Source organism: Ovis canadensis, chromosome 15, assembly GCF_042477335.2.
Source record: "Ovis canadensis isolate MfBH-ARS-UI-01 breed Bighorn chromosome 15, ARS-UI_OviCan_v2, whole genome shotgun sequence".
NCBI classification, from domain to species: domain Eukaryota; kingdom Metazoa; phylum Chordata; class Mammalia; order Artiodactyla; family Bovidae; genus Ovis; species Ovis canadensis.
The window spans coordinates 45,263,002-45,287,215 of NC_091259.1; the positions used below are offsets into that span (position 1 = coordinate 45,263,002).

A 24,214-nucleotide genomic window follows, 5' to 3' on the forward strand; every position below is an offset into this window, starting at 1 on the left:
GAGCCAAGGTAGCATGACTAGGCCATTAGGCATAAGGGGAGAAAGCGTGGCTGGAAACAAGAAGGTCTGGGCAAAAAGTCAAGACCTTCAGCATCAGGCAGGCCTTTGGAATTCCAAGGGCCTCCCCTCATAACACGAAGAACACAGGATAACACAGCCTGCTTTCTACTGGGGAAAACAAAATCCAAGCAGGAAGGCCCAGGTACACCCTGTGTACTCCCTGTATTTGAGCCTCCTGAAGGCTTTGATCCGAGCCTTGAAGGGAGTATAGGCAGAGCCGTAGAGAGGGCATCTGCCTGGGACAAGCAACAAAGCTCAGTGTCAGGGTGGTTCAGGGCACTCAGACCTGAGCTGGAAAGTGCCTGTAGGCAGTGGGAGGTCTTCAGAGGTCAGAGCCAGGCTACAAAAGGCTGAGCACATAGACAGTAGGCCACAGGGAAGGGGGCCCCAGGGAAGGGCTGCTCTTGGAAAGGTCCTGATTGTAAACTGTCATGAGGAAAATCAGGCCAGCAGCCACATTAAGGATGGATTCTGGAGGAAGGGCCTCTATTCAGCATCCAAAAACCTGTCCACAAGGGAGAAATTTAATCCCTTTTCCACCGGAAAGTCCTTCAAGTGATAGAAAATAGAGGCCAAGCCCGTCTGTGCGCTGTTTTTCAACCTAATGATAAAGATGGAAAATGAGTCATAATAAGCCCCCATGTCTGAATGAAGTTTTATAACTGCTCAACATTTCTTTAGGGCTTATTCAGTGTCAGGCAGCTGCTGGCCACCCAAGTTGTGAAGATGCAGTCGTTGCGACCAGTGACTATGTATTTGCAGGTATTAACTCTCTCCATGTACTCAGACCAGACAGAATTACGGTCTGTGGGGAAAAAAGCAATGAAAAATATTGTATCTTTACATTCACTGCCCTCCAATTGAATGAAATAGCCTTTCCTTCAGCTGTGAATGCAGTGACAAATCAAGAAGTCTCACCAATAACTGTTACTTGTTCACCAACAGGAATCATGGGGACTTTTGTAACTGAGCAGGACCCTGGGTCGGGAAGATCCAGAAGCAGAAGGAATGGCAACCCACTCCAGTATGCCTGAAGAATTCCATGGACAGAGGAGCCTGGCGGGCTAGAGTCCAGGAGATCGCAGAGTCGGACATGACTGAGCAACTAACACTTTCACTTTCAGGACCCTATGGAGCCTTTGCGGAACAGCACACCTCTCCCCGCGTATCCTCTACCTGCCTCTTGTCTGTAGAAAAACTTTAGTCTCCTAGACTTCCCTGAGTTCCAAAGAGTACATTTAATCAGAGAAGAGAAATGCAGAAAGAAAAGGAAAATAGTCAAGCAAGACAAAATGATGATAGTTAAGCCATTAAACAAAGTCAGAGGCCTTTAGTTTCTCCTCAGTGGATGTGTGTAATATTCTGAGCCATGTCCTTTGAATTGTTTTACAGATACTGAAACCTCCACCAGGTGGAAGAAGTTAACTCTATGCTGCCCACGTAGACTCTCGAACAGTTGAAATAAGAAGGGTGATGTGCTAACTCCAGATCACCTAACCACCAACCAATCAGGAGAATGTCCATGAGTTGATCACTCACCCTACAAACCCTCCTCCTTTATCCTGTCTTGAAAAAACTTTCCCTGAAAGCCTTTAGGGAGTTTGGGCCTTTTAAGCACTGGTTACCTGACCTCCTTACTTGGTACCTGCAAAAACACTGCACTTTCTTTCTCCACAAACCAGTGTCAGTGAATGGCTTTACTGCCCATGGGCATATGAACCCAAGTTTGGTTCAGTAACAATTCCACATCCCATTACAGTTTTTGGAAGTACTTTCAATATTATTTATGCTCATTGGTAGTCAAGATTCCAGGAGTCCAACTCCAGCATCCATGAGTTGGTTGGATGGCATCACCAACTTGATGGACATGAGTTTGAGCAAGTTCCGGGAGTTGGTGATGGACAGGGAAGCCTGGCGTGCTGCAGTCTATGAGGTCGCAAAGAGTTGTACACGACTGAGTGACTGAACTGAACTGCTATTACTATGTCACCTGTTTAAATAGCCTAATAATTATTTTAATGATTGCCTTCCTTTTAAATCTATATATTTTACTTTACGCCTGATTAAAACTAATACCGAGAAGGGTTCCATAAGTTTCACCAGCTTGCCCAAGGCACAGAAGAGATGAAGGTTGTTCTGCATGTACCAAATAAAAGCCCCATCAGAGCTGAGATTTTTTCTTTTTTCCCCACATCTGTCATCCCCAAAGCCTAGAAGAGTACATGGCCCATATAATCACTCAGCAAATATTTATTGAATAAAGTTTACAGCACTTAGTGGCCTACCCAATGTTACACAGCTCACTAATGGCAAAACCAAGACAGGTGTGTCTGACTAAAATGCCTGCTATTCCTACCACCACACTCTGCCTGTTAGGAGCTCCCAGAAATGGGATGGGATCAGTTTGAAAGAAAAGGATGGAGTGAGGACGGGCTTTATTGTGAAACAGCCTGAAGAACCTCGAGGTCCGTCCCTTCTCCTACACAGTCTTTGAGGGCCAATCAAAGATTTTGCACCCCCTTCTAGAAGTTAAAGGGTTTTCACAATGGGCTTCCCTGCTCCTGGATGCTTCTAGCTGCTCTGCTTTAGGATTTGATGCAGCCTAACAGGGAGGATTATAGAGACAAGGCACCTGTTCCCCATCTGGTGCTGTTGGTACTTTCATGGTGGACCCAAGCATCAAGAAGTTGGGTAGGGACTGCTCAGGATGTGCTAGCTTGGTTGGGTGAACATCCTGGGGACAGGCCAAATAATACTTTGTCCTACCCTGTCCTGCTCCACAAAGAAGAAGGGAGCTACAAGCTGGAAGAGCACCAGTAGAGGGGCTCTACCTGAGGAGGAAAGGAGGCTTTCTTACAGTGTCCTCTTTGGAACAGGCAGAAGACATCAGACCCTAGCAACCATACGCTGCAAGCACCACAGCATCACCAGCACCACCCAGCACCCTGCCAGCCAGCCCCTCTGGTCTTGACCTGCTATTAGATCCCCCAGAACCTCAAAGGTTCATAGCTACTAAACATGTGTAATGGAGGTTCTCCAGGCCTCTTCCTTTTACCTATACGACCTTGCATAATTTTCATCACAACTCTTATGAACTTAGTGAAACAAGTATTCTTGCTACCATTTTAAAGAGAAAAGTGGAAACCCAGAATAAGTTGCCTGTACCCAAGTCAACCGTGGCATAGCCTGATCCCCTGGCCCCTGGTCTGCAACCCCAAAGCCCAGGAAGGAAGAGGTGGGGAAACTGGGAACTCACCAGGCAGGCCACCAGCACGGCGTCGCTGCTGTTCCTCTCTGAGGGCGAGCGGCAGAGTTCAATGAGGCGGGACATACCTGCAAGAGACATGGGGAGACCCTCACACCTGGGTCAGGATGGGTGTGGCCAGGCCTGACCCAAAGGTGTTCCAGTCTCTTACCACAGCCCTCTGCATGGAGCCGGGTAGAGGCAGGTGGCCGCCAATTGATAGGGAAGGGGGATAAACCCCTCTGAGGAGTCTGTGGGGGAGATTTTCTGCTCCCTTAGGTGTAAATGAACCTTGGTCAGGCCCAGAATTAGCTGCAGCATCAAAACCTTTTCCCTGAGCATCAGAACACTGGCCAGGATGGAGCTCACCCACAGTGGAGAGGGACGAGCCACAGGAGATACTGCAGGTCCTTCTAAGAAAGAACTTCCCATGCAGGTACTTTATCAGAGCTAAACTCAATGTTTACATCTTAGTAACTTTTTCTTCCCCAATTGCCCATTTGAGTCAGAAAATATATTGTGGCTAAAATTAAAGAAGACTACAGATTGAGTAGGCTAATATTTCCTAAGCCTTTACAGAGAAAACTAAAATAAATGACCTTGTTTTTCAGTACAAAATGACTTCTCTCAAACTCTAAAAACAACAGGGAAAAACTCATAAGATAGTAATAAAAAGTGCACAGACAGATTCTTGATGTTTATTGTCCATAAAGTCACAATGGAGCCAGGACTCTATGCTGCCCCAGGGCCACCTCTTGCTGTCCTCCAGGGCCTGGATGGTCAGGAACACTGCCATCTCCTGCCTCTACCTGGGGCACTCCTTCTTAGCCTTCACACCAGAATAACTCTTCAAACTACAGCTAAGGATTCATTTCTGTGTTAAAACATTATTTGCCCCACCCAGGTAAATGTAGACCACTTCCTCTGTGTGCCAATCATGCCATCGACCTCCTTTGAGCCTTACTTGATGCTATTCAAGTGCAAACTTTTCTTTCTGTATCTGTTGCCTGCATTAGATTGTAAACCATTGTCATCAGGTTGTGGTTATAACCAGTGTTTTATGCCCAGCACTCAGAACAGAGCCTAGCATAGTGGGTGCTCTGGAAACATTTGTTGGGTAAGTAAATGACGGACTGACTGACTGAAGGAATGAGTGAGGGATTTAATGAGTGAGTTATGAATGAAATAGTGGTGGATAAATGAAGTAATGAATGAATGACCAAAAGGATGAATTCACGAGGAAATGAATGAGTGGCTAAGTAAATAAGAGGAGGTGAATAACTGGATGAATGAATGAGGAGATGAATGAGAGTATGAAAGAATGAGGTCCTCATTAACAGGAAGCCCCCGAGTCAGTCACTCTCTGGCCAGCTTAAACCTCTCTAGACTCTCCTCTCTCTAGCTTCAGCCCCAGGGGAAAGGAAGGTCACCTGGGGCACATCCTGGGGCCCCACACCAGCGTTTCCCAGCACAGCCAGCCCTGCTCTGAGTCATCCATCGCCACCACCACTGTGAAATCAGGACTGCTCCCAGCCCGGACCACCCCTCCCCCAGCCCTGCCCCGGCCAGCACCACTCACAGCTCAGCCGCACGGCCTCCCGTGCCACGGCCGGGTCTCGGCTGAGACGGGCCAGGGTCACTGCAGCCTTCTGCTGGACTCTCTCGCAGGCCGCCACCTCGGCGGGCGTCCCAGACCTTGGCTTCTCAGACAGCATGCCCATGATAAGTTGGACCCCTGAGTGGAAAGCGAGGAACAGTTGGTAGCTGCCTGAGCAGGGCCAGCTGGATGGAGTTGCAGGCTCAAGCCAAGGCTGTTGGGGTGACTCAGGGGTCTCAACCACAATCACAGGAGGAACCTGGACAAGGCCATTCCAGCTCCATCTGCCCTGAGGGTGTCTCTGCTTCCACATACCAAGACACTATACCTGGGAGGGACCTTTGGAGGACATCCTTTAAAATTTTTTTTAATGCTATCACTGAGCTTTTACTACATCCCTGATGCTGTTAAATTCACAGTAAATGCATGATCCCTAAAATCTCCTAACAGCCTCAGAGAGTAAGTACTATTTATTATAATTCCCTTCAAGGCCCAAAGAGAGGCGAAGTATGTTGCCCAGGGTCACGCAGTAGGTAGCTAGGGATGAAAACTCAGGTAACTGGTTACCCTCCATCACTGCTTCACTTCTGATGCTGGTTGCATCTGAGACAGGTCCAGGGATCATGGGTCTCCCTGGTGGGAGGTGACCTACCCCTAGGCTGGATAATCACTAGATCAGATGTCTTAGAGGGGTTTCATGACTAGAAGAGGGTAGAATAATTGGACTGAGATGTTTAGGCTTCAGTTTGGTCAGCTGAGAACCTCTCCACTTTCCCCTGAAACCAGAGCTATGGTCTGATTGTCCTGGGTATATACTGTGACCTGTGGTGACATAAACAGGGGGCACCAAGATGACAACTTCAGGAAGGGCCACACAATTAAGAAATTTTACAGACACCTCATGGTCAGGGTTCTCATAAAGAAGTCATTTTCCAAACCCTAACCCTAACCCAGTTTTGTACCTGGAACCTGACAAAAAAAAAAAAACACACAAAAAACAGTTTCTCTTATACTAGTGGGTGAGCACTGTGGGGACAAGGATGTTTGTCCATTTCCTGAATGGGTGTCTCCTAAGTGTCAGAATAGTGCTCAGCTCAAAGGTTTGTGAATGAATATCAAATGAATGAATGTGGATATATTCATGTGAGAAGTCACAATTGTACAAAACACAAAGTCTCCTTTAAATATATGTAAATCTTATCTAGAGAAAGATAAGATGCAATGAAATTGGGGCTACCAACAAAAATCCAGAATGTATTTTCTAAGTTCTAGCCAGGCTCAGTGCCACAGAGTCACCCAAGAGTTGAGAGGTTTTTACAGCTTAGAGAGCAGGTCCCAAAGCCATGTTCCCTCCCCAGTATTCTCTCCAGTTCAGCCCCAGCCCCTGAGGAAGAAGCAAAACTAATTGGACTGATAAAAATGAGCTTGGACTGCCCTGGCCCACCTCCCAGTGTAAGGGTGACCAGTGATCACAGTTTCTGACCTTCTAGCAGGGCCCATGCATCCAGCAACATTCACACACAATTTAGGGCAGGACAGGGACAAAAGCACCAGGCTTCAGGGCAAGGCATGTCAGAGTCTCAAGTGTCTTGAGTGGAGGATTGCCTTTCACAGCACAAAGCTTGCTCTCTCCAGACCAAGGAGTTCTACAGTCTTCCAGTGGCCCCTGGCTGAATTACCACCACTGCTGAACCCTCAAATTCTGCTCCACTTTTGTAAATAGTTGTTCATCAAACTCTCTTCACTTAAACCCTATGAGACGCCCACTGTTTCCTGAAAGAGCAGATACACATAGCACAGAGCTTACTCTGTACGTGACCCTCTTCTAATAAGCTTTATATTAATCCTCACATCATCCCAGTGAGGTGGATATTATTGTTTCATTTTGCAGATGGAAGAATGGAGGTCACAAAACTAGTAAGTAACAGAGCCATGAAGTGCGGCCAAAAAAAGTTTCTCATTATTAGCCCAATCCATAAAATTAACACAAAAAGATATTTTTTCAATAGAGTAAGGGGGATGGGGGATGTATACATGTATTAAAACAGCAAGGCAACCTGGGAGAAGCGGGCTTAATAGGAGCAGAGGCAGCTGTCCAGGCTCCCAGCTCACTCCTCATTAGCATCTCTTGGTTTCCAACCGGTTGCTAATTGCTCCTTTATTTCTCAGTCACAGGAAGCCCTCTCCACTCCTTTCCCAGCTGCAAGGCTGCCAGCTGATCTGCTTTCCAGTAGAGACCACTTAGATCAGCTCCTGGGCACCTCACCTGGACATGGTGACACTCTTAGCGCAAGGTGGGAGCAAAGGAACAAGAGGAAACAGATGCCCTCAGGTGAGGCATCCAGGGATCCATCTGCCGTGACCCCCACCCCCTACCTGTCAGCTTTCTCCTGTGGCCAAACCCAGTATGATGAGAATAATTTAAAGTTGGAATGCATCCTTTATGGGCATAGGTTTTTACTTTAGGATCCTAATGAAGTCTCTGTCTTCTCCTCACCACACTAATTAAAATAGCAGCTGCCCTGCTTCTGCCTTGGATTTACCTTATCTTCTTCGCGGCTTTGCTTTCTGCACCTGACATTCCCTATCTTTTGTTCCGTGTCTGCCTCCCACTAGATCAAAGTGCTATGGAAGCAAGCAAACATTTACCTATTGGCCCATTGCCCACATAAGCACACATTCATGTGCCCTTGCAAATGTGGAGACCCACGGGCACACATTTACACACCTACACAGAGGCCTTCACACAAACACAAAGGCGCAAGGTCCCACAGAGCCACATAACCCATACAGCGCGCACGCCGCTGCAAAGACATACCGTTCTCCTGAATAATGTCAGAGGCACACTGCTCTAGGACAGACATGTTTGCCAAGATGGTCACAATCTGGAAAAGAGAATTGAGAAGCTAGGAAAATGGGAACTCCTGAGCCAAAGGTACTCTGTACAGGTAGGTGAGTCAGGGGCTACAAAGCTTTCCTTTAGCCCACGACTCCTTACAGTCTACCTGGCCCAGCCTTCCATGGTATTTCCTTCCATCTTCACAGGCTTCTGGCACTCAGATATAGTTCCCTAGTGACTGATGCCCATTCATCAGCATGTGGCCCTGGGACAGGCCTCAGGGGCCCCAGGACACCACTGAACAAAATCACCTGAATGAAGATGGAGCCTCAATCACCTTTCAGCAGGGTCCCTTTGAACCCAGCCCCTGGAATACAGACAGAATTGGCAGGTTCCTGGCCAGCCCCTGTCTTGGATTGGGTTCCCTCCACCCCAGGTTCTTGCCCTGATACCAAGCCCCACCTATTTTCAACCTGAAATGAATGGAGACCAAGGTTAAGATAGAGATCATGACAAGGAAACTAAAGGCAGCATTGCACCATAAATTTGAGGTATCGTATGGAATCTGATGAGGATTCATGCTCTGCTACACTTTACAAGCCTGCGGACTGCAGAGCCTTGCTTGTCAGTCATGGCTGAAGGACTCTGCCTGTAGGAAAGGAATGCTGATGCCAGGTAAACACTGAGCCTTGGTTACAACTTCTGGGCTGAGCAGCCAACAGCCCACCCCAGCCCTACCCCCTGGCATAGTCAAGGTTGCACAGAGAACTCAAAACTGGATTAAGGGACAGGCCAGGAAGGGACTTCCTGCAGACCCCAAACTGTAGAGGGTGCCAAACATGACTGGAATATGTTGGAAACGGGGCACCTGTTAACCCAGATGCCACTCATGACACTGAGCCTAACATTAAATTTAGCAAAATGAAAATCCACCCACTTCCATGGAAGCGGACAGCACTCTCAAGTAGTAATTAAATCATAAAATAACACTCTTCCTTGGTGGAGGCCTATTTCTCTGCAAAGCCTGTCACACGGGATAACTGGAGGCCGTGCCCCACCTCGGAGGCAGCAGCTGACAGTCTCCTGACACAGTTCCGGCAGCTTAAGTTCTGAAACGGGATGATGCATAGTAACAAGGTGTTGACTAACAAAGAATATTATCTAGATTCTGACTGGTTCAATACTGGCATATTACTCTGGATAATAAATTCAGATAACAAGCCTCTTAAACAGGAAGGGAAAAGTATGCCACATTGGTAGAGTGTCTATCTCCTCCATTCCCCACTAAACACATTTTAGAAAGGGACTGTCTCCTTAGGCTGCCTTATCAGCCATCCCAGCTTGGGCCTGGCCAGGGGCCTGGGTGTAAGCATGATGGGGAGGGTAGCCAGGGCAGGGACAGGACACTTCAGTGTCCTGAAGGTCACTCTGCACCACAAGGTACTTCATGAGGGGAGTGACAAACTCCTATTTGCATTTTCGAAAGATGATAGGACTAAAGAAGTGTTTGTCTTTGGACGTTCTTTTTCCCCACCCTTTCAGGATTATGAGTGTTTGTGGGCTAAGGGAAAGAGGTAGAAGAAAAATATAGGTAGAAGACAGCCAAAAGCAGAAGGCTCCCAAGAGGCCTAAAGCACACCATCTGTGAGGAAGGAGACACAAGGCCAAGCCCGTGCCAGACTGCAGTTCCCCCGGCCTTCTCTGGGATGTGAGTAGGAGTAGGGTGCACGGCCTCAGTTCCTACAGCACAGGGACAGCGATCCTCCAACCATGACCAGCCTAGCGGCTGAATACAGGTGGTTGCTTAACATACAGAACCAAAAGAGAAGGGAGGAAGGAAGCCAGGAAGGACAGGAAGAAGGGAAAGAAAGGCAAAATAAAAAAGGAAACCTCTGTCTGCAGCATCAGGTTCATTACACAGCAATTATTAGCTGTGTCACAGCACAGGCAGGTCTTTGTGTCAGACTAATTTAGATCCTGTTAATGAAAATTACTTCCTCTTTACAGAACCTGTACCCCATGTGGTTTTCTGAGGTGCAGATGAAGTATTCAATTAAGCACAATTTGAATAAATGCCAATTAGGCCCTGCCTTGAGCCCCTACCTTTGAAACATCCTTGCCTGTACGTACTGTAATAGAGAGGAGAAGGCAGATCGAGGAGGAACAATGTTCCTCCTTACAGTCAAGTCCAGAGTTGGGATTTTAGGGACAACTGGTTGACCTTGTTAGCTATAGGGTAGCAATGCTATCAGGGGACAGAAGACAAGAGCCAGATGACAGTTTTCCCCGTGGCCCAAGCCAATTCGTTCCTGTCTGACGATTTTTTAATTAAGTCTTATTCCTCCTAAGTGAGAGGATACTGATCCCTCTACAGTTATTTGTGAATACAGAGGGTATCTCCCTCAAGAGAGGCCCTAGGTAAGAGACAGTATAGCGTAATGGCTAAATGCATGGACCAACCTATTCCAAATCTTGGTTCTATCATCATTTTCCATCTGATCTTGACCATGTTATTCAAGCTTTCTCTGCCTTGGTGAGTAAGGTGTATTCGTTTTCTATTGCTGCTAAAACAAGTAACCACACACCAACATAATTTTATCTTGCAATTCTGGGGGTCAGAAGCCTTTAGTGGGTCTGATGGAGCTAAAGTCAAGGTGTTGACAGAGCTTCATTCCTTCTTCATGGAGGCTCTCGGGGAGAATCCATGTCCTGTTCTTTTCCAGTTTCTAAAAGCTGCTCAGACTCCTTAGCCCTGCTGGCCCATCACTCTGACCTCTGCTTCCTCAGTCACATCTCAGCCTCTGACTCTTCCCTTCTGCCTCCTTCTTACAAGAATCCCTGTGGTACATTGGGCCCACATAGATAATCCAGAATATTATCACTATACCGAGATCCTTAACTTACTCATATCTGAAGATATCCCTTTTGCCATGTAAGGGAGCCTACCCAGGTTTTGGGGATTAGGATGTAGACATTCAGGGAGGGGGCATTTTTGGCCTACTGCAGAAAAGAAAAAAAAGAGAACTCATAAGACTGTGATGAATATTAAGTAAATTAATGTTTTGTCAAGCACCCAGAGCAGCTGTTGGGACTTCCCAATGGCTCAGCAGGTAAAGAATCTGCCTGCCAATGCAGGAGATGCAAGTTCCATCCATTGGCAGGTAGGTTGTTTATACTAGCGCCCCCTGGGAAGCCCAGGTCACTGAGTTTAGTTAACTGTGAAGACACAGCAGTTGAAACTATCCAAAATAAAACACAGGGGGGGAAAAAAAGAAGAAAGAGCATCAGTGACTTGTAGAACAACCTCAACAGGCCTTTGATACATAAGATTCTTATCCTTGAAGCAAAAGACAAAAAGGAAGGGAGATGGAATTTATCCAATTTTGATGAAAACTCTAAATATACAGATATAACAAGTGTTCAGTTCAGTTCAATTCAATCGCTCAGTCGTGTCCGACTCTTTGTGACCCCATGAATCGCAGCACACCAGGCCTCCCTGTTCATCACCAACTCCCTGAGTTTACCCAAACTCATGTCCATCGAGTCGGTGATGCCATCCAGCCATCTCATCCTCTGTTGTCCCTTTCTCCTCCTGCCCCCAATCCCTCCCAGCATGAGTCTTTTCCAATGAGTCAACTCTTCACATGAGGTGGCCAAAGTATTGGAGCTTCAGCTTCAACATCAGTCCTTCCAAAGAACACCCAGGACTGATCTCCTTTAGAATGGACTGATTCGATCTTCTTGCAGTCCAAGGGACTCTCAAGAGTCTTCTCCAACACCACAGTTCAAAAGCATCAATTCTTCGGCACTCAGCTTTCTTCACAGTCCAACTCTCACATCCATAATGACTACTGGAAAAACCATAGCCTTGACTAGATGGACTTTTGTTGGCAAAGTAATGGCTCTGCTTTTGAATATACTATCCAGGTTGGTCATAACTTTCCTTCCAAGGAGTAAGTGTCTTTTAATTTCATGGCTGCAGTCACCATCTGCAGTGATTTTGGAGCCCCCCAAAATAAAGTCTGACACTGTTTCCACTGTTTCCCCATCTATTTGTCATGAAGTGATGGGACCAGATGCCATGATCTTCATTTTCTGAACATTGAGCTTTAAGCCAACTTTTTCACTCTCCTCTTTTACGTTCATCAAGAAGCTTTTTAGCTCCTCTTCACTTTCTGCCATAAAGGTGGTGTCATCTGCATATCTGAGGTTATTGATATTTCTCCCGGCTATCTTGATTTCAGCTTGTGCTTCTTCCAGCCCAGCATTTCTCATGATGTACTCTGCATAGAAGTTAAAAATGCAGGGTGACAATATACAGCTTTGATGTACTCCTTTCCCTATTTGGAACCAGTCTGTTGTTCCATGTCCAGTTCTAACTGTTGCTTCCTGACCTGCATATAGGTTTCTCAAGAGGCAGGTCAGGTGGTCTGGTATTCCCATCTCTTTCAGAATTTTCCACAGTTTATTGTGATCCACACAGTCAAAGGCATAATGACACAAGGAGGGAGGAAATATTAGTATCCCTATTTCACAGAGGGAATTGTGGCTCAGAGAAGCTAAGCAATTTGTCTAAGGTCATACAGCTAGGAAATGGAATCAGGGTTTGAATTTAGCTCTCCCTGAACCCAAAACCTGTTACTATTTCTACCATGTCATATATGTATGTGATAGGGCTGTATAAACTACAGAGAGCTTCTGCAATGTAAGTCAAAATTGTAATCCTCAGTAATTGGCATTTCTGATAAATGGACTCCTGATAATTATATTGAAGGAAGAAGTGGCAGCCCACTCCAGTATTATTGCCTGGAAAATCCCATGGAGAGAGGAGCCTGGTGAGCTACAGTCCACAGGGTCACAACGCAACTGAGAGAGCCAGACACAACTGAGCAACTGAGCATGCAGGCATGATAATGATGCTCACAGCAAGGGCTCAGAAATGCTACAAAATCCGGACATTCTAAAATGTCAAACAGATAGTGTATCTTCATGGAAAGTAAATATACCAGCACCCTTTACGTCTGTGAAAGCAATTCATCTCTAAAGGTTGCAAAGTCATGTTCAGTGAAAATCTGTGCTGTGAGTTAGACAAGATAACCACATCCCTTTCACCCTAGATTGTCACATCTTGACAGGCAGGCAGAGGTGAGCCAGCCCTGTACCCACCCTATTGTCATGCCTGTAGCTGGATGCTCTGGGCAGCGTGACCCCTAGAAAATACTTCCAGGAATGAAAACACAGTCCACACAGATGGCTTGTTAGACAGGGAGTGCTTCTGAATGTTAACTGCATCCAACCCCCTTCCATTAGCAGGGGTTGGGGGGGTGCGGATGGTGGTAGTGGAAGAGCCCAGGCCCCAGGTGGCCCTCAGCCCCATCCACACTCCGAGAGTGGGTAGAGGACAGGCAAACTGAGGCTATCATGGCTTCTGTGGGGCAAGTGAAGTAGACTCAGTTTGCTGGGATGATGGAGGGGTTCTCGCTGAGGTGTTCAGAGGAAGATGGACAAATACAGTTGCAAGACCCAGAGGCTCTGCACAGCACTGGCGTCACTGGCAGATGCGTTACCGGAAGCCTCATGGGCATTTAATCTCCTAAGTGTTTCAGGAGGCGGTGAGCACTTCAGAGTCTAATTCATCTTCTTTGTCTTCATTACTGGGAGCCCTCAGATCACCTTAATCCTCCCTCTGCCACAGGAAAAAGCCATTTGTTTCTTTAATGGGTCCACTCTCACTAGCTAAGTGGTCGCTCTGAGTCAGGGCAGAAGGTGAGGCCGTCCTGGCTCAGCTGTGGGGAGTTTAGAAGGGGTTGGGGGTAGGGGATGGGGAAGACAGAGGATGGGGAAACACAGCCAGGAAACGTCAGAGTCCAGATTCAGAAAGAAATGTCATCATCATAGAACCTGACCACATTCTCCATTCTCACCCCACTTGGAGCAGTGAGGTTCCAAGGAATCAGTGAGGTTCCAAGGAAGAGACTGTCACTTCTCATGATGAAAAAGGGTCTGCGCACATAGAGCCACAGGATGTCTATGCTGGAAGAGACCATCCCCCTTTACAGATAAGGATGCTCCCCTCTGAAGGTGCCCCATTCAGGGCTGAGTACCACACACTCAAAGGCCAATCATAACAATCACATGGACAGAGGCTTTCATGTATGTAATACTTCCTATGTGCCAGGAATGATACTAAAAGTTTGTGTTAGTTTATTCAATTCTTATTTTATCTCTAGGAAATATGCATTATTCAACCTCATCCACAGATGAGAAAAATTAGGCTCCGAGTGAATTGCCCAGTTACATGATTATACAGCAGAGAAGCTTTGAAGCCATGTCATCTGAACCCCCTACTCCTGTTCTTTCTGCCTTACTACTGGATCTTGCACGAGATGGCTAGAGTTGGCTACAGAAGAGGCACTTGAAAGTGTTAGGTAGGTAGAACAGGGAAAAGAAGTCCAAAATGGCTGTGGCTACAAGGCAAGGAAGGGAAAAGCCCGCGAAAATGAAACAAAAGAAGGTCCGAGGACCGGAGTGAGGACCTCAGGTAAAACAAACAACACTCCTGGCTGGCCCAATTTACATAGGACAGGCCCAGGGAGAGAGAAACATATAAATAGAATAGCCAAAGCTACCTAGCTCTCTCTCTCCCACGCGCTGGGGCACTCTTCTCGTGTCTTTAGATCGACATGCCCTCACGCCTCGAAGATAGATTTTCCTGCTATCTTCTAAATAAAATAGAGCTGTAACACTGAGCTGTAACACTGATTTGTCTAAGAGCTGTAACAGGGTCCATTCGAGACCTGAGAGCTATAACACGGTCTATCCAAGACCTGAGAGCTGTGACATGCCGAGGGGGCTTTAATGTCCGTCACTCCAGATCTTTGCTGTGACGAGACAAAGAACCAAGGAACATACACTCACGTGACAAAAGGAAAGGGGCCTAAAATCATGTCAGGAAGATGAGAGACCCAGCAACTGGAGGCATCCAGCTGAAGAAGAAAAGAGGGGAACAAGGCAGATGACACAGAGTTAGCCCTCCAGTCGCCTCCGCCCCCCACGTAGCCAAGCACAGTGACTGCAAATGGCCGGCCCTGCCTCGTCAGCCAAACAGCCAAAAGCCGGCCCAATGAGCCATCACTCGATCTATTTACACTGTCTTACCTGGTCTCTATGGGGCTTGTCCAACTAAGAAGTGAGGAATTAAACCAGAAAGGAAGTTGAGAACTACATCATGCAAGGCTTGGAAGGACAAAGTGAGGATTTTGGACAACTCGCTGTCTATGCTCTTCCTTATAACATCAAGTTTGAAAAATAACGATACTCATCACTTGTTAAGGACTTAGTTAGGACAAAGCATCATATCAGGTCCTTTACATGTATTTTATCTCACAATGATTGTGCAAGGTAGGCCAACACCCAAGAGGCTGTGACTTGCCCAAAGTCACCCAGTTAATAAATGGTCCCAGACAAAATCAACATTCAGTCTAACCCCACAGTCCCAATATTTCCTCTTCATTTTCAGAGACAGCAGCAGATAAGAGTCAAAGACCAAGGTCTATGTCAGGCCAGGATTTAGTGCTGGCTATTGTCAGCACTATGATATGGGAGATACTCTCTCAAGCCTCAATACTCCTATCTGTAAAATGAGGCAGATACTGCCAGCCTCACGGCATTAGTAGAACCCTCATATGCAAATACTTATATACTAGAGTTCTCTCTGAATGGGGATTTCTGTGGCTGCCCTTCCACAGGGGATTCTCAAGACAAGAAAGAACTGATGAAGTACCATCCTGCTTCTTCCCTTTCATGTCCTAGACAAGCATTTACAGAACGCATCAAGGGTGCCCACTCTGGGCTAGGAGCCTGAGAAATCCTGGGGAAGTACAGAACATGGACCATGCCTTCAGGGGGATAAACTGACATGAACTAACTAGAAAAGAATAAATATCACTGGAACAGTCAACACTGCATTGTGAGGTGTGGCCTTCAAGGAAAGGAGGATCCCAGACAGCCAGGGCTGTCTGGGAAAGCTTTCCCAGAGTTGCTGGGGTGGGAGCTGGCATGTGAAGTTGTGGCAGCTTTGACCAGGCAGCAAGACTGGAAGAAACAGGTAGGACTGGGGATCTGGGACACAGACAAGGATGAGGTTAGAGGATCATCTGACACAGAGCTCAGACACCTGGTGGGATTTGCAGAGAACAAAAACGCACCAGATCCACCACCTCCACCTCTGATGGGGAAATCAGAGGCTGAATACAGCAGAGGTCAGACAAGACAGACTCCCATAACCTCAGAGCGCAAAGGCCCTTGAAAACCCCCTTATTCAATATTTTCAAACATATATAGTAGTAAAATCATTTTTTCCCAAACAAAACTTTTCATGGAACTCAAATATACAAAAAAAAAAAAAAAAGGAAGAAAGAAAGAGAGAGAGAGAGAGACTGATACAGGGGCTGAGGTCCAGAATCAAGGGTCTGCTCCAGGACCCTGTTTCATGGAGGCCAAGAAAGGAAGAAACTCACAGCACGTATAAGATCAGACAGGCAGGAGCCCACAAATCTGGACACAGACCTTTGGAGGAGGTCCAGGGACCTTCCCATGGTGCCTCTCTGCTTCCTAGGATGGACAGATGGAGACGATGGAAGGCCCTCTAGAGGTTGGGATGGGAAAGAGGGTGAGCAGTGGACTTGTGGAGATGCTCCAAGGGCATGAGGCATGTGGAGAACACATTCCTTCACCTTCCCCAGGAACACGACTAACAGCACTGACTCTGTGCTGCGGGCCATGCTGACTCCAGAACCTAAGCCCTGGCCTCCTGCCCTCTGCCTTCACACTTACAGGTTCCGGGCATGGCTCCCCCGAGCACCTCACCTGGTCCCGGGTGTAAGGCGTGTCTACTCTCTGCTTGTCGCTGCAGGCCTCCAGGAGGATGCGGATGGCATTCAGCTGCAGGAGCATCTCACAGGCCATCGTGTCAAAGAAGGTGATGTTGGCAAGGGCCGCCGAGGCCAGCAGGAAGACTTCCCCAGATGAGGCCTCTTGGCACAGTTCTAGATGGTGAAGAGGAAGAAAACAGCTTCACTGCTAAGTGCTTTCATATCAGTTACCTCATCTGGTTCCCACAATAGCTTTGGGAGAAATTTTGGAAAGCTGTTTTAATTTCCATTTTACAGATTAAAAAAAAAAGTAGTTACTGGAGAGGGAAATGTATCTTTCTATATTAGCTGCAGAGCTGATATGTGCATTTTAATTATTCATTCATCCAACAAGTATCTACTGAGTGGACACTGGGTACTGGGCACTCTAGTATCTTCATATGGACTGGTGAACACAGCAGATCAGATATTTGCCCCTGTTAAGCTTACATCCTAAAAGAATTGATGATTTCAAACTGTGGTGCTGGAGAAGACTTAAGAGTCCCTTGGACAGCAGGGAGATCAAACCAGTCCATCCTAAAGGAAATCAACCCTGAATATTCATTGGAAAGACTGATGCTAAAGCTGAAGTTCCAGTACTTTGGCCACCTGATGCAAAAAGCTGACTCACTGGAAAAGAGCCTGATACTGGGAAAGATTGAGGGCAGGAGGAGAAGTGAGTGACAGAGAATAAGGTGGTTGGATGGCATGACTGACTCAATGGACGTGAGTTTGAGCAAACTCCAGGAAATAGTGAAGGACAGGGGAGCCTGGTATGCTGCAGTTAACAGGGTTGCAAAGAGTTAGATACAACTTAGTGACTAAACAACTGGGCAAGAGAAAACAAACTTTTAAAAAGTTGATATATATATATATATATAACTGCAAAGACTAATAAATATGAGGGAGAAAGTAAAACAAGTGCTAAGACGATAGAGGCCCATTGGGTGAGTAAGAAAGGTCTCCCTAAGAAAGTGACTTTCCTACTGAGACCTTGGGGGAAAATGAACGAGTCATGAGAATATGTGGGGGGAAAGAACATGTTCCAAGCCAAAGGAACAGCACCTGCAAAGGCCCTGGGGCAGAAAAGAGCTCTAGCGCATGTGTGTCTCTAGTAACGTGCACTAGACTGCTGCTAAGTTAGCCTTGAGGGAGAAGCTGAAGTTAAAATATAAAAACACTGCTTTTCCAACTGTCACCAGCACAGTTTCGGGATTTCCTCTGGGTCCCAGCATAAGGATCACCTGGCTGCATAAGAGTCCTACATCATGTCCCTGACTGTCAGGCTCTTTTTCACTGATTCTAGGAGCCATAATCCAATCCTAATCATATCCCCCCAACTACCACCTGTAATTGTACCAAAGGTTCTTTGGGGCTTCCCTGATGGCTCAGTTGGTACAGAATCCGCCTGCAATGCAGGAGACCTTGGTTCGATTCCTGTGTCAGGAGGATCCGTGGAGAAGGGATAGGCTACCCACTCCAGTATTCTTGGGTTTCCCTTGTAGCTCAGCTGGTAAAGAATCTACCTGCAATGTGGGAGACCTGGGTTCAATCCCTGGGTTGGAAAGATCCCCTGGAGAAGGGAAAAGCTACCCACTTCAGTATTCTGGCAGGTTCTTTGAGAAAGAGAGGGCCACCCCAACCTGCACCCCTCCACCACCTAACACATTCCCCCATGGGCTCCTGCCTTGGAGAAGGCATAAAGGGGTCCACGGTGCTGCCCACCCCTCTGAATGGATCTGACTTCCGACCCTCAGATACAACATGACCACTAATCAAGGGGCTTCCTGGGTCCACATCCCCTCCTACTGATAGTACCTATATGAAAGTACAGGAAAAGAAGCCATACTGGGAAGAGTTGAGCTGTGTTCTATCCTGCTCTCTAGTTCTTGCTTCCAAAAGAATCTACTTTTAGGTTCTGATATTAGAACTGGCACCTCGTGGTACCTTTTAGTGAAAGCAATTTCTGGCCCCTGCCTATAAAGGGACAGAAAATAGCATTAGTTGAACCCCCTGCAGTGTGGTTTACCCAATGCCATTAATTTCTGAGCACCTTTAGGGCAGAGAGTAGTTGCCTCCATTTACAATGTAGAAGCTGAGACTCAGAGAAGCTAGTAGCAATAGCCACCTCTGATCAAGTGTTTATTCTGTGCCAGGCCCTGCTGTGCACTCTTTATCTCACTAATTCATTCCATCCTCACAACAACCCAACTTTTTGTGACAATTTTATAGATGAAGGAACAGATGAAGGAAATCAAATGTTCAATGATTTTCCCAAAACTGTGGAATTGAGGGTTGATGGTAATTTGGGGGTTCGAGAGTTGGACTATGAAGAAAGCTGAGCACTGAAGAATTGATGGTTTTGAACTGTGGTGTTGGAGAAGACTCTTGAGAGTCCCTTGGACTGCAAGGAGATCTAACCTGTCTATCCTAAAGGAGATCAGTCCTGGGTGTTCACCGGTGCTGAAACTGAAACTCCAGTACTTTGGCCACCTCATGCAAAGAGCTAACTCATTGGAAAAGACTCTGATGCTGGGAGGGATTGGGGGCAGGAGGAGAAGGGGACGACAGAGGATGAGATGGCTGGATGGCATCAACGACTCGATGGACGTGAGTTTGAGTGAACTCCAGGAGTTGGTGATGGACAGGGGGACCTGGCGTGCTGCAATTCATGGGGTCGCAAAGAGTCGGACACAACTGAGTGACTGAATCGAAATGAACTGAGAATCAAATCCAAGTCTGCCTGACCCCAAACTCCCCACTCTTTCTATATTCTAGGCTGCCTCTTGTGTCCAGGCTTCTTTGCTTCATTTCCAGTGATGCTCCCGCAGATCTTATTTCCTTTTTATCGAGAAGGCAATGCCTACCCTCCGGGCAGCACTGCTCCCCACAGCCCAGGTGTGACCACAACAAGACCTAGCATCTTGATCTAACCTCCCTGGGCTGCACATTAGCCAAGGAATTAAGAACTCTGCCTTTGGAGGGACTGATGCTGAAGCTGAAGCTCCAATACTTTGGCCACCTGATGCGAAGAGCTAACTCATTGGAAAAGACTCTGATGCTAAGAAAGATTGAAGGAAGGAGGAGAAGGGTTCGACAGAGGATGAGATGGTTGGATGGCATCACCGATTCAATAGACATGAGTTTGAGCAAACTCCAGAAGATGGTGAAGGACAGAGAAGCCTGGTGAACTGCAGTCCATGGGGTCACAAAGAGTTGGACATGACTGAGCGACTGAACAACAGCAACAAATAAGAACTCTATGACCACCCCTTTACAACGATGGCTTTATCTTCTGATTTGAGGGGAACCACTAGGGTCAGCCCTTCCAGGCCACCTGCCTATGTCCAGGGTTTGGGGTGCGATCACACAACCCATAGCCCACTTTGCTACAATTTCTTCTAGTTCAAATACCTACCCTCATTCTTAATACCGTCACCATTGCTGCAGACATAGCAATTATTAACACAACTGTCTAAGTGCCTTTTAATTTTGATGCACATTTATTTGAGCTACAGGCTGAGTCACCTGGGATGTGTTAGAAAGATTAAATTGAGGATCCCAGTGACTCATTTATAAATGTTTCCAGGGAATGGCAAGAAACTGGAGGACTATTTTCCACCAAAGAACAGAGCTCTGGCTACCTGCCCAGAAGATACATCCCATCTGCTGACTCTCAGAGCCGAGTCCACAGTGTATCTTCATCAGGGCAAAATAAATAAGGAAACTCTTCTCTGGGGAGAAATCCAGACCAGGCAAAGAAGCTGGCATAGACATATGGCAATAGTGAAAGGTCACTTGGCATATACATTTTTTGATTTATTATTTGCTATCATTTATAGACTGGGAGATTTTCTATAAAACTTAGAATTTTTGTCTTTTTTTAAATTGTTCTTTCCTATATGGCAACAATCAACTGGAGTTTATCAGTGATTGCCTCTCTTTATTCACTGCAGATGCTTTTAAATTCAGTACAGGACTCACATCTCCTTATTTTCTTCTTCCATCTGGCCTCTTCACCTCATTTATGTTTCCTGCCAAGCTCTGGTGCATGATTGAGCATGACACCCCTGGCAGAAGTGAATCCGGAGATCAAACCAGTCAATCCTAAAGGAAATCAACCCTGAATATTCATTGGAAGGAAGGACTGATGCTGAAGCTGAAGCTCTAATACTTTGACTACCTGATGGGAGCAGCCAATTCATTGGAAAAGACCCTGATGCTGGGAAAGATTGAGGGCAGGAGGAAAAGGGCTTGACAGAGGATAAGATGGTTGGATGACATCATTGATTCAGTGGACATGAATTTGAGCAAACTCTGAGAGATAGTGAAGGACAGGGAAGCCTGGTGTGCTGCAGTCCATGGGGTCAAAAAGAATCGGACCCGACTGAGCGAATGAACAACAACATCCACCACGCATGCTTTTAAATTCAATACAGGACTCAAAATCTCCTTATTTTCTTCTTCCACCTGGCTTCTTCACCTCATTTATGTTTCCTGCCAGGCTCTGGTGCATGCCTGAATATAACACCCTTGGCAGAAGGGAATTCTAACACTGTTACGTGACCTTGGGAAAGTTTCTCACCCGCTTTGAGCCTAGGTTTCTTCTCTTATAGGGTGGGCGTGATCTCTTGAGTTCCCTCCAGCCAAGGCTTTTCAACAGTCGGCTTCTGTATTTTCTCAGCTTTGAATCAATGCGAATATTTAACAAGTTGATTTCTCCCACCCTGGCCTGGAGCTGCCATGACCAGAGAAGCTAGAATCAGCCATTAAGTCAACTCTAACTAAGACCTCCTGAGTGCAAAGTACTTAGAGATCTGAAAATTCTAAAGCTAGGAGAACCCTTGGGAGAAACGGGTCCTTACCCCTCGTTTCCTACAGTAGAAACACCATAAAGGGAGCTTTGCAATGCAATACGGCAAGTGAGGGGCGGAATCCCACACAGGCTGCCCAGGGCTACCGATCAAGAGCTCTTTGTCAGATGGATGAATCAAAGACAAAAACCCAAGCCCAAGTGCCCTGACACCAACCCTACATTATCTGACGAAATCAATTTTCATTGTTTCAATAAGATACAGATATAGAGATAGTGACAGAGAGAGGGATTGAAATAGAAATACACAACAGCACCAGCACTTAAAGGGTGTGGTTTGCAAAACAAACTTTCTGAAGACTGCTCTCCAGGTGAGTTCTTCCAGTTTCTGCAGTTTTGCAGAAAGAGTATATTCTGGATATCAGGCTCTGATTCTCCTGCCAGGAACACACACATCTGAATAGGGGACTCTAGAAGAGTCAAAACTCTCAGGGCCCCAGGGAGCGAGGCCACGCTGGGGTTGCAGGCAGCAGGTGGGGGGAATGGCTGCTCTCTGAGAAGCCACTAGTCCCCAGGCAATGCAGCCACATCCCCTGGGTACCACAGATGGGAGATTTTGGGAACAAAGCCCATCAGATTTTCTCTGGCCAAGGATCTGAACCTCAACGTTGGAGTCCCCATGCTTCCCTGGAGCGTGTCCCGGTCTCCACTCAGAAAGGCCGATTAATCCTAGCCTGAACTCAAGTCAATGCTTGTAGTTTCTCAGAGGGCTGCAAGCATTCTAACAGAAGACTTGACAACAAAGCTCTTTCAAGTCTGACTCTGATCCTTAACCACTGGGATTTGGCACATGTCACCTCTGTGGAGGAGTTGTGTGGGGTGTAGTGAGGGGCCCAGGGAGCCTTTTCTGAAGACAACCATGACAAGCCCCCCTCACCCAACAGCACCCCCTCGCCCCGATGACTCACTAACGAGAGCTGTCACGATCTCCTCCATGCTCTCCAGAAAGCTGCTGAGGTGCTGGGTGAAGGGCAGGTGTGGGGAGGTGACCTGGGCCACCACGGCCGCAGCCTCGGCCCGCGTGGCTTCTGAGTGGCTGTCGTCGGTCAAAATGTCAGCCAAGCACAGAACGCCATCCACCTGCAAGTAGAAAGACAGCAGATGCTCACGACAGTAATGAGACAGACTCACATCCCAGACTGGGTCCCCAGGGGCTCTGGGGGCTTATCCTTAGGCTCCAGAGAGATCAGTGACTGCCCATGGGCTTCTTAGATAGCAGGCGTCAGCAGGTGTCCAGGGGCTAGACCAGCGAACTCTAGTAGAAAGAACAGTCCCTTAGGAATCTCACACCCCTAAGCACCCCTCCTTGCTTCCTCCTGCTTGGTCACTCAGCCTCTCTGAGACTCTGTTTCCTCATCCAGCAACAAGGTGTGAGGAGTTAAAGAGATGAAGCAGGAGATGCTGGAGCCAGAAAAGATGCTTGACAAATGTTGGCTCCCCCCTCCCATCCTTAGGTCAGCAGCAGGCTGAGCTCAGCATCCTTTTTCCCCATCTTGTCCTCCACCACCTTCGCCTACAGAGGCCTTGCTCTCTCTGCCCCACCAGAGAGCAGCAAACCTGGGCACAGGGGACCTGAGTGCCAGAGAAAGACGTCAAACCCCCGAGTTCTGCTCCAGACAGACCTCCTCTTGGCACTGTAACTTCTTGAGAGCTTAATATATGCCCGCTACCACTGTGCAAGTGTTATTACACCATTAATCCTCATAACCGCCTTCTGAGGTCAGCGCTATGATACACAGTGCATGTGTTATTATATCATTCATCCTTTTAATAACCTTCTGAGGTCAGTGTTATCATTATCTTTGATTTAAAGATGAAGAAACTAAGACACACAAAGGTTCATTGACTTACCCCAGATCACAGACTTTAAAACCAGTTGCTTTGGGATTTGAACCAAAATGGCTTGGTCTCAAAGCCCACGGTTTTGAAGAGGCGTCATGCTGTGCTGCCTTCTGAGAAGTGACCCCTGAGCTCAGCCTCCAGCAAGGGTGAGCAAGTGAGACTTGTTCAGAGAAAAAGAGGCAGTAACTTGCCAAGGTCAGCTCAGCAGTACTCCTCAGATGACCCAGGACACCCACCTGCCTGGGGACCCTGCCATCAGGGGCCAGGGAGACCTTCCCTTGTTCAGGCTCAGGGCGGGGAGGGGCAAGGCAGGGACAGAGGCAGGGTGAGGTGAGGTGAGGTGAGGTGAGATGAGGTGAGGAAGCCCGTGCAGCTGCCCTGGGCCTGGGCTCCTGTCCCCACACCATTACTTCCTGCCACTCAGCTTCAGCCACACTCCAGGGGCTGCATTTAGTCTGACTAATTACCCAGTCATGTTCTAGGCCTCCCTTAAATGCTCTTGGGAGCCCTAAGGGCCATTAGCAGTGAAAGCCTTTGGCAATCTCAGACTCAAAAGAGACAAATGTGGAAACAGGAGCCTGGGGAACAGTCCACAATAAAACTCACCTGGATGCGCTCAATAAAAGAGAGCAAACAGCAGCCAGCAGTCCCCGCAGGACTGGGCTCCTGCCAGGTGTTTGGCTAACAGGCCCTCTGGGAGGGACCTCACCTGGGCCCAGGGAAGAAACAGGGGCTGCTCTGGGCCTAGAAACGGGAAGCCACCCTCTTCCTGCAACCTAAGACACCTCTTAAGCTTATCTGGTTCGTCGCCTCCCCTCTTCCAGCACCATCCAAGGCTCGAGAGCAA

At 47.3% G+C, this 24,214-nt stretch overlaps 1 protein-coding gene across 1 annotated transcript in view; it reads right to left on the reverse strand.

The window, feature by feature from the left end:
* The window catches only part of INSC (INSC spindle orientation adaptor protein), a 132,097-nt gene that overhangs the window by 4,026 nt on the left and 103,857 nt on the right, over window positions 1-24,214 (reverse strand). Inside the window, exons 8-12 of the mRNA XM_069553662.1 lie at window positions 22,434-22,605; window positions 16,609-16,787; window positions 7,720-7,786; window positions 4,884-5,039; window positions 3,317-3,393 (exon numbers count right to left, since the gene is read on the reverse strand). Of these exons, the coding sequence (XP_069409763.1) occupies window positions 3,317-3,393; window positions 4,884-5,039; window positions 7,720-7,786; window positions 16,609-16,787; window positions 22,434-22,605 (651 nt within the window). The remainder of the gene's footprint in view (window positions 1-3,316; window positions 3,394-4,883; window positions 5,040-7,719; window positions 7,787-16,608; window positions 16,788-22,433; window positions 22,606-24,214) is intronic.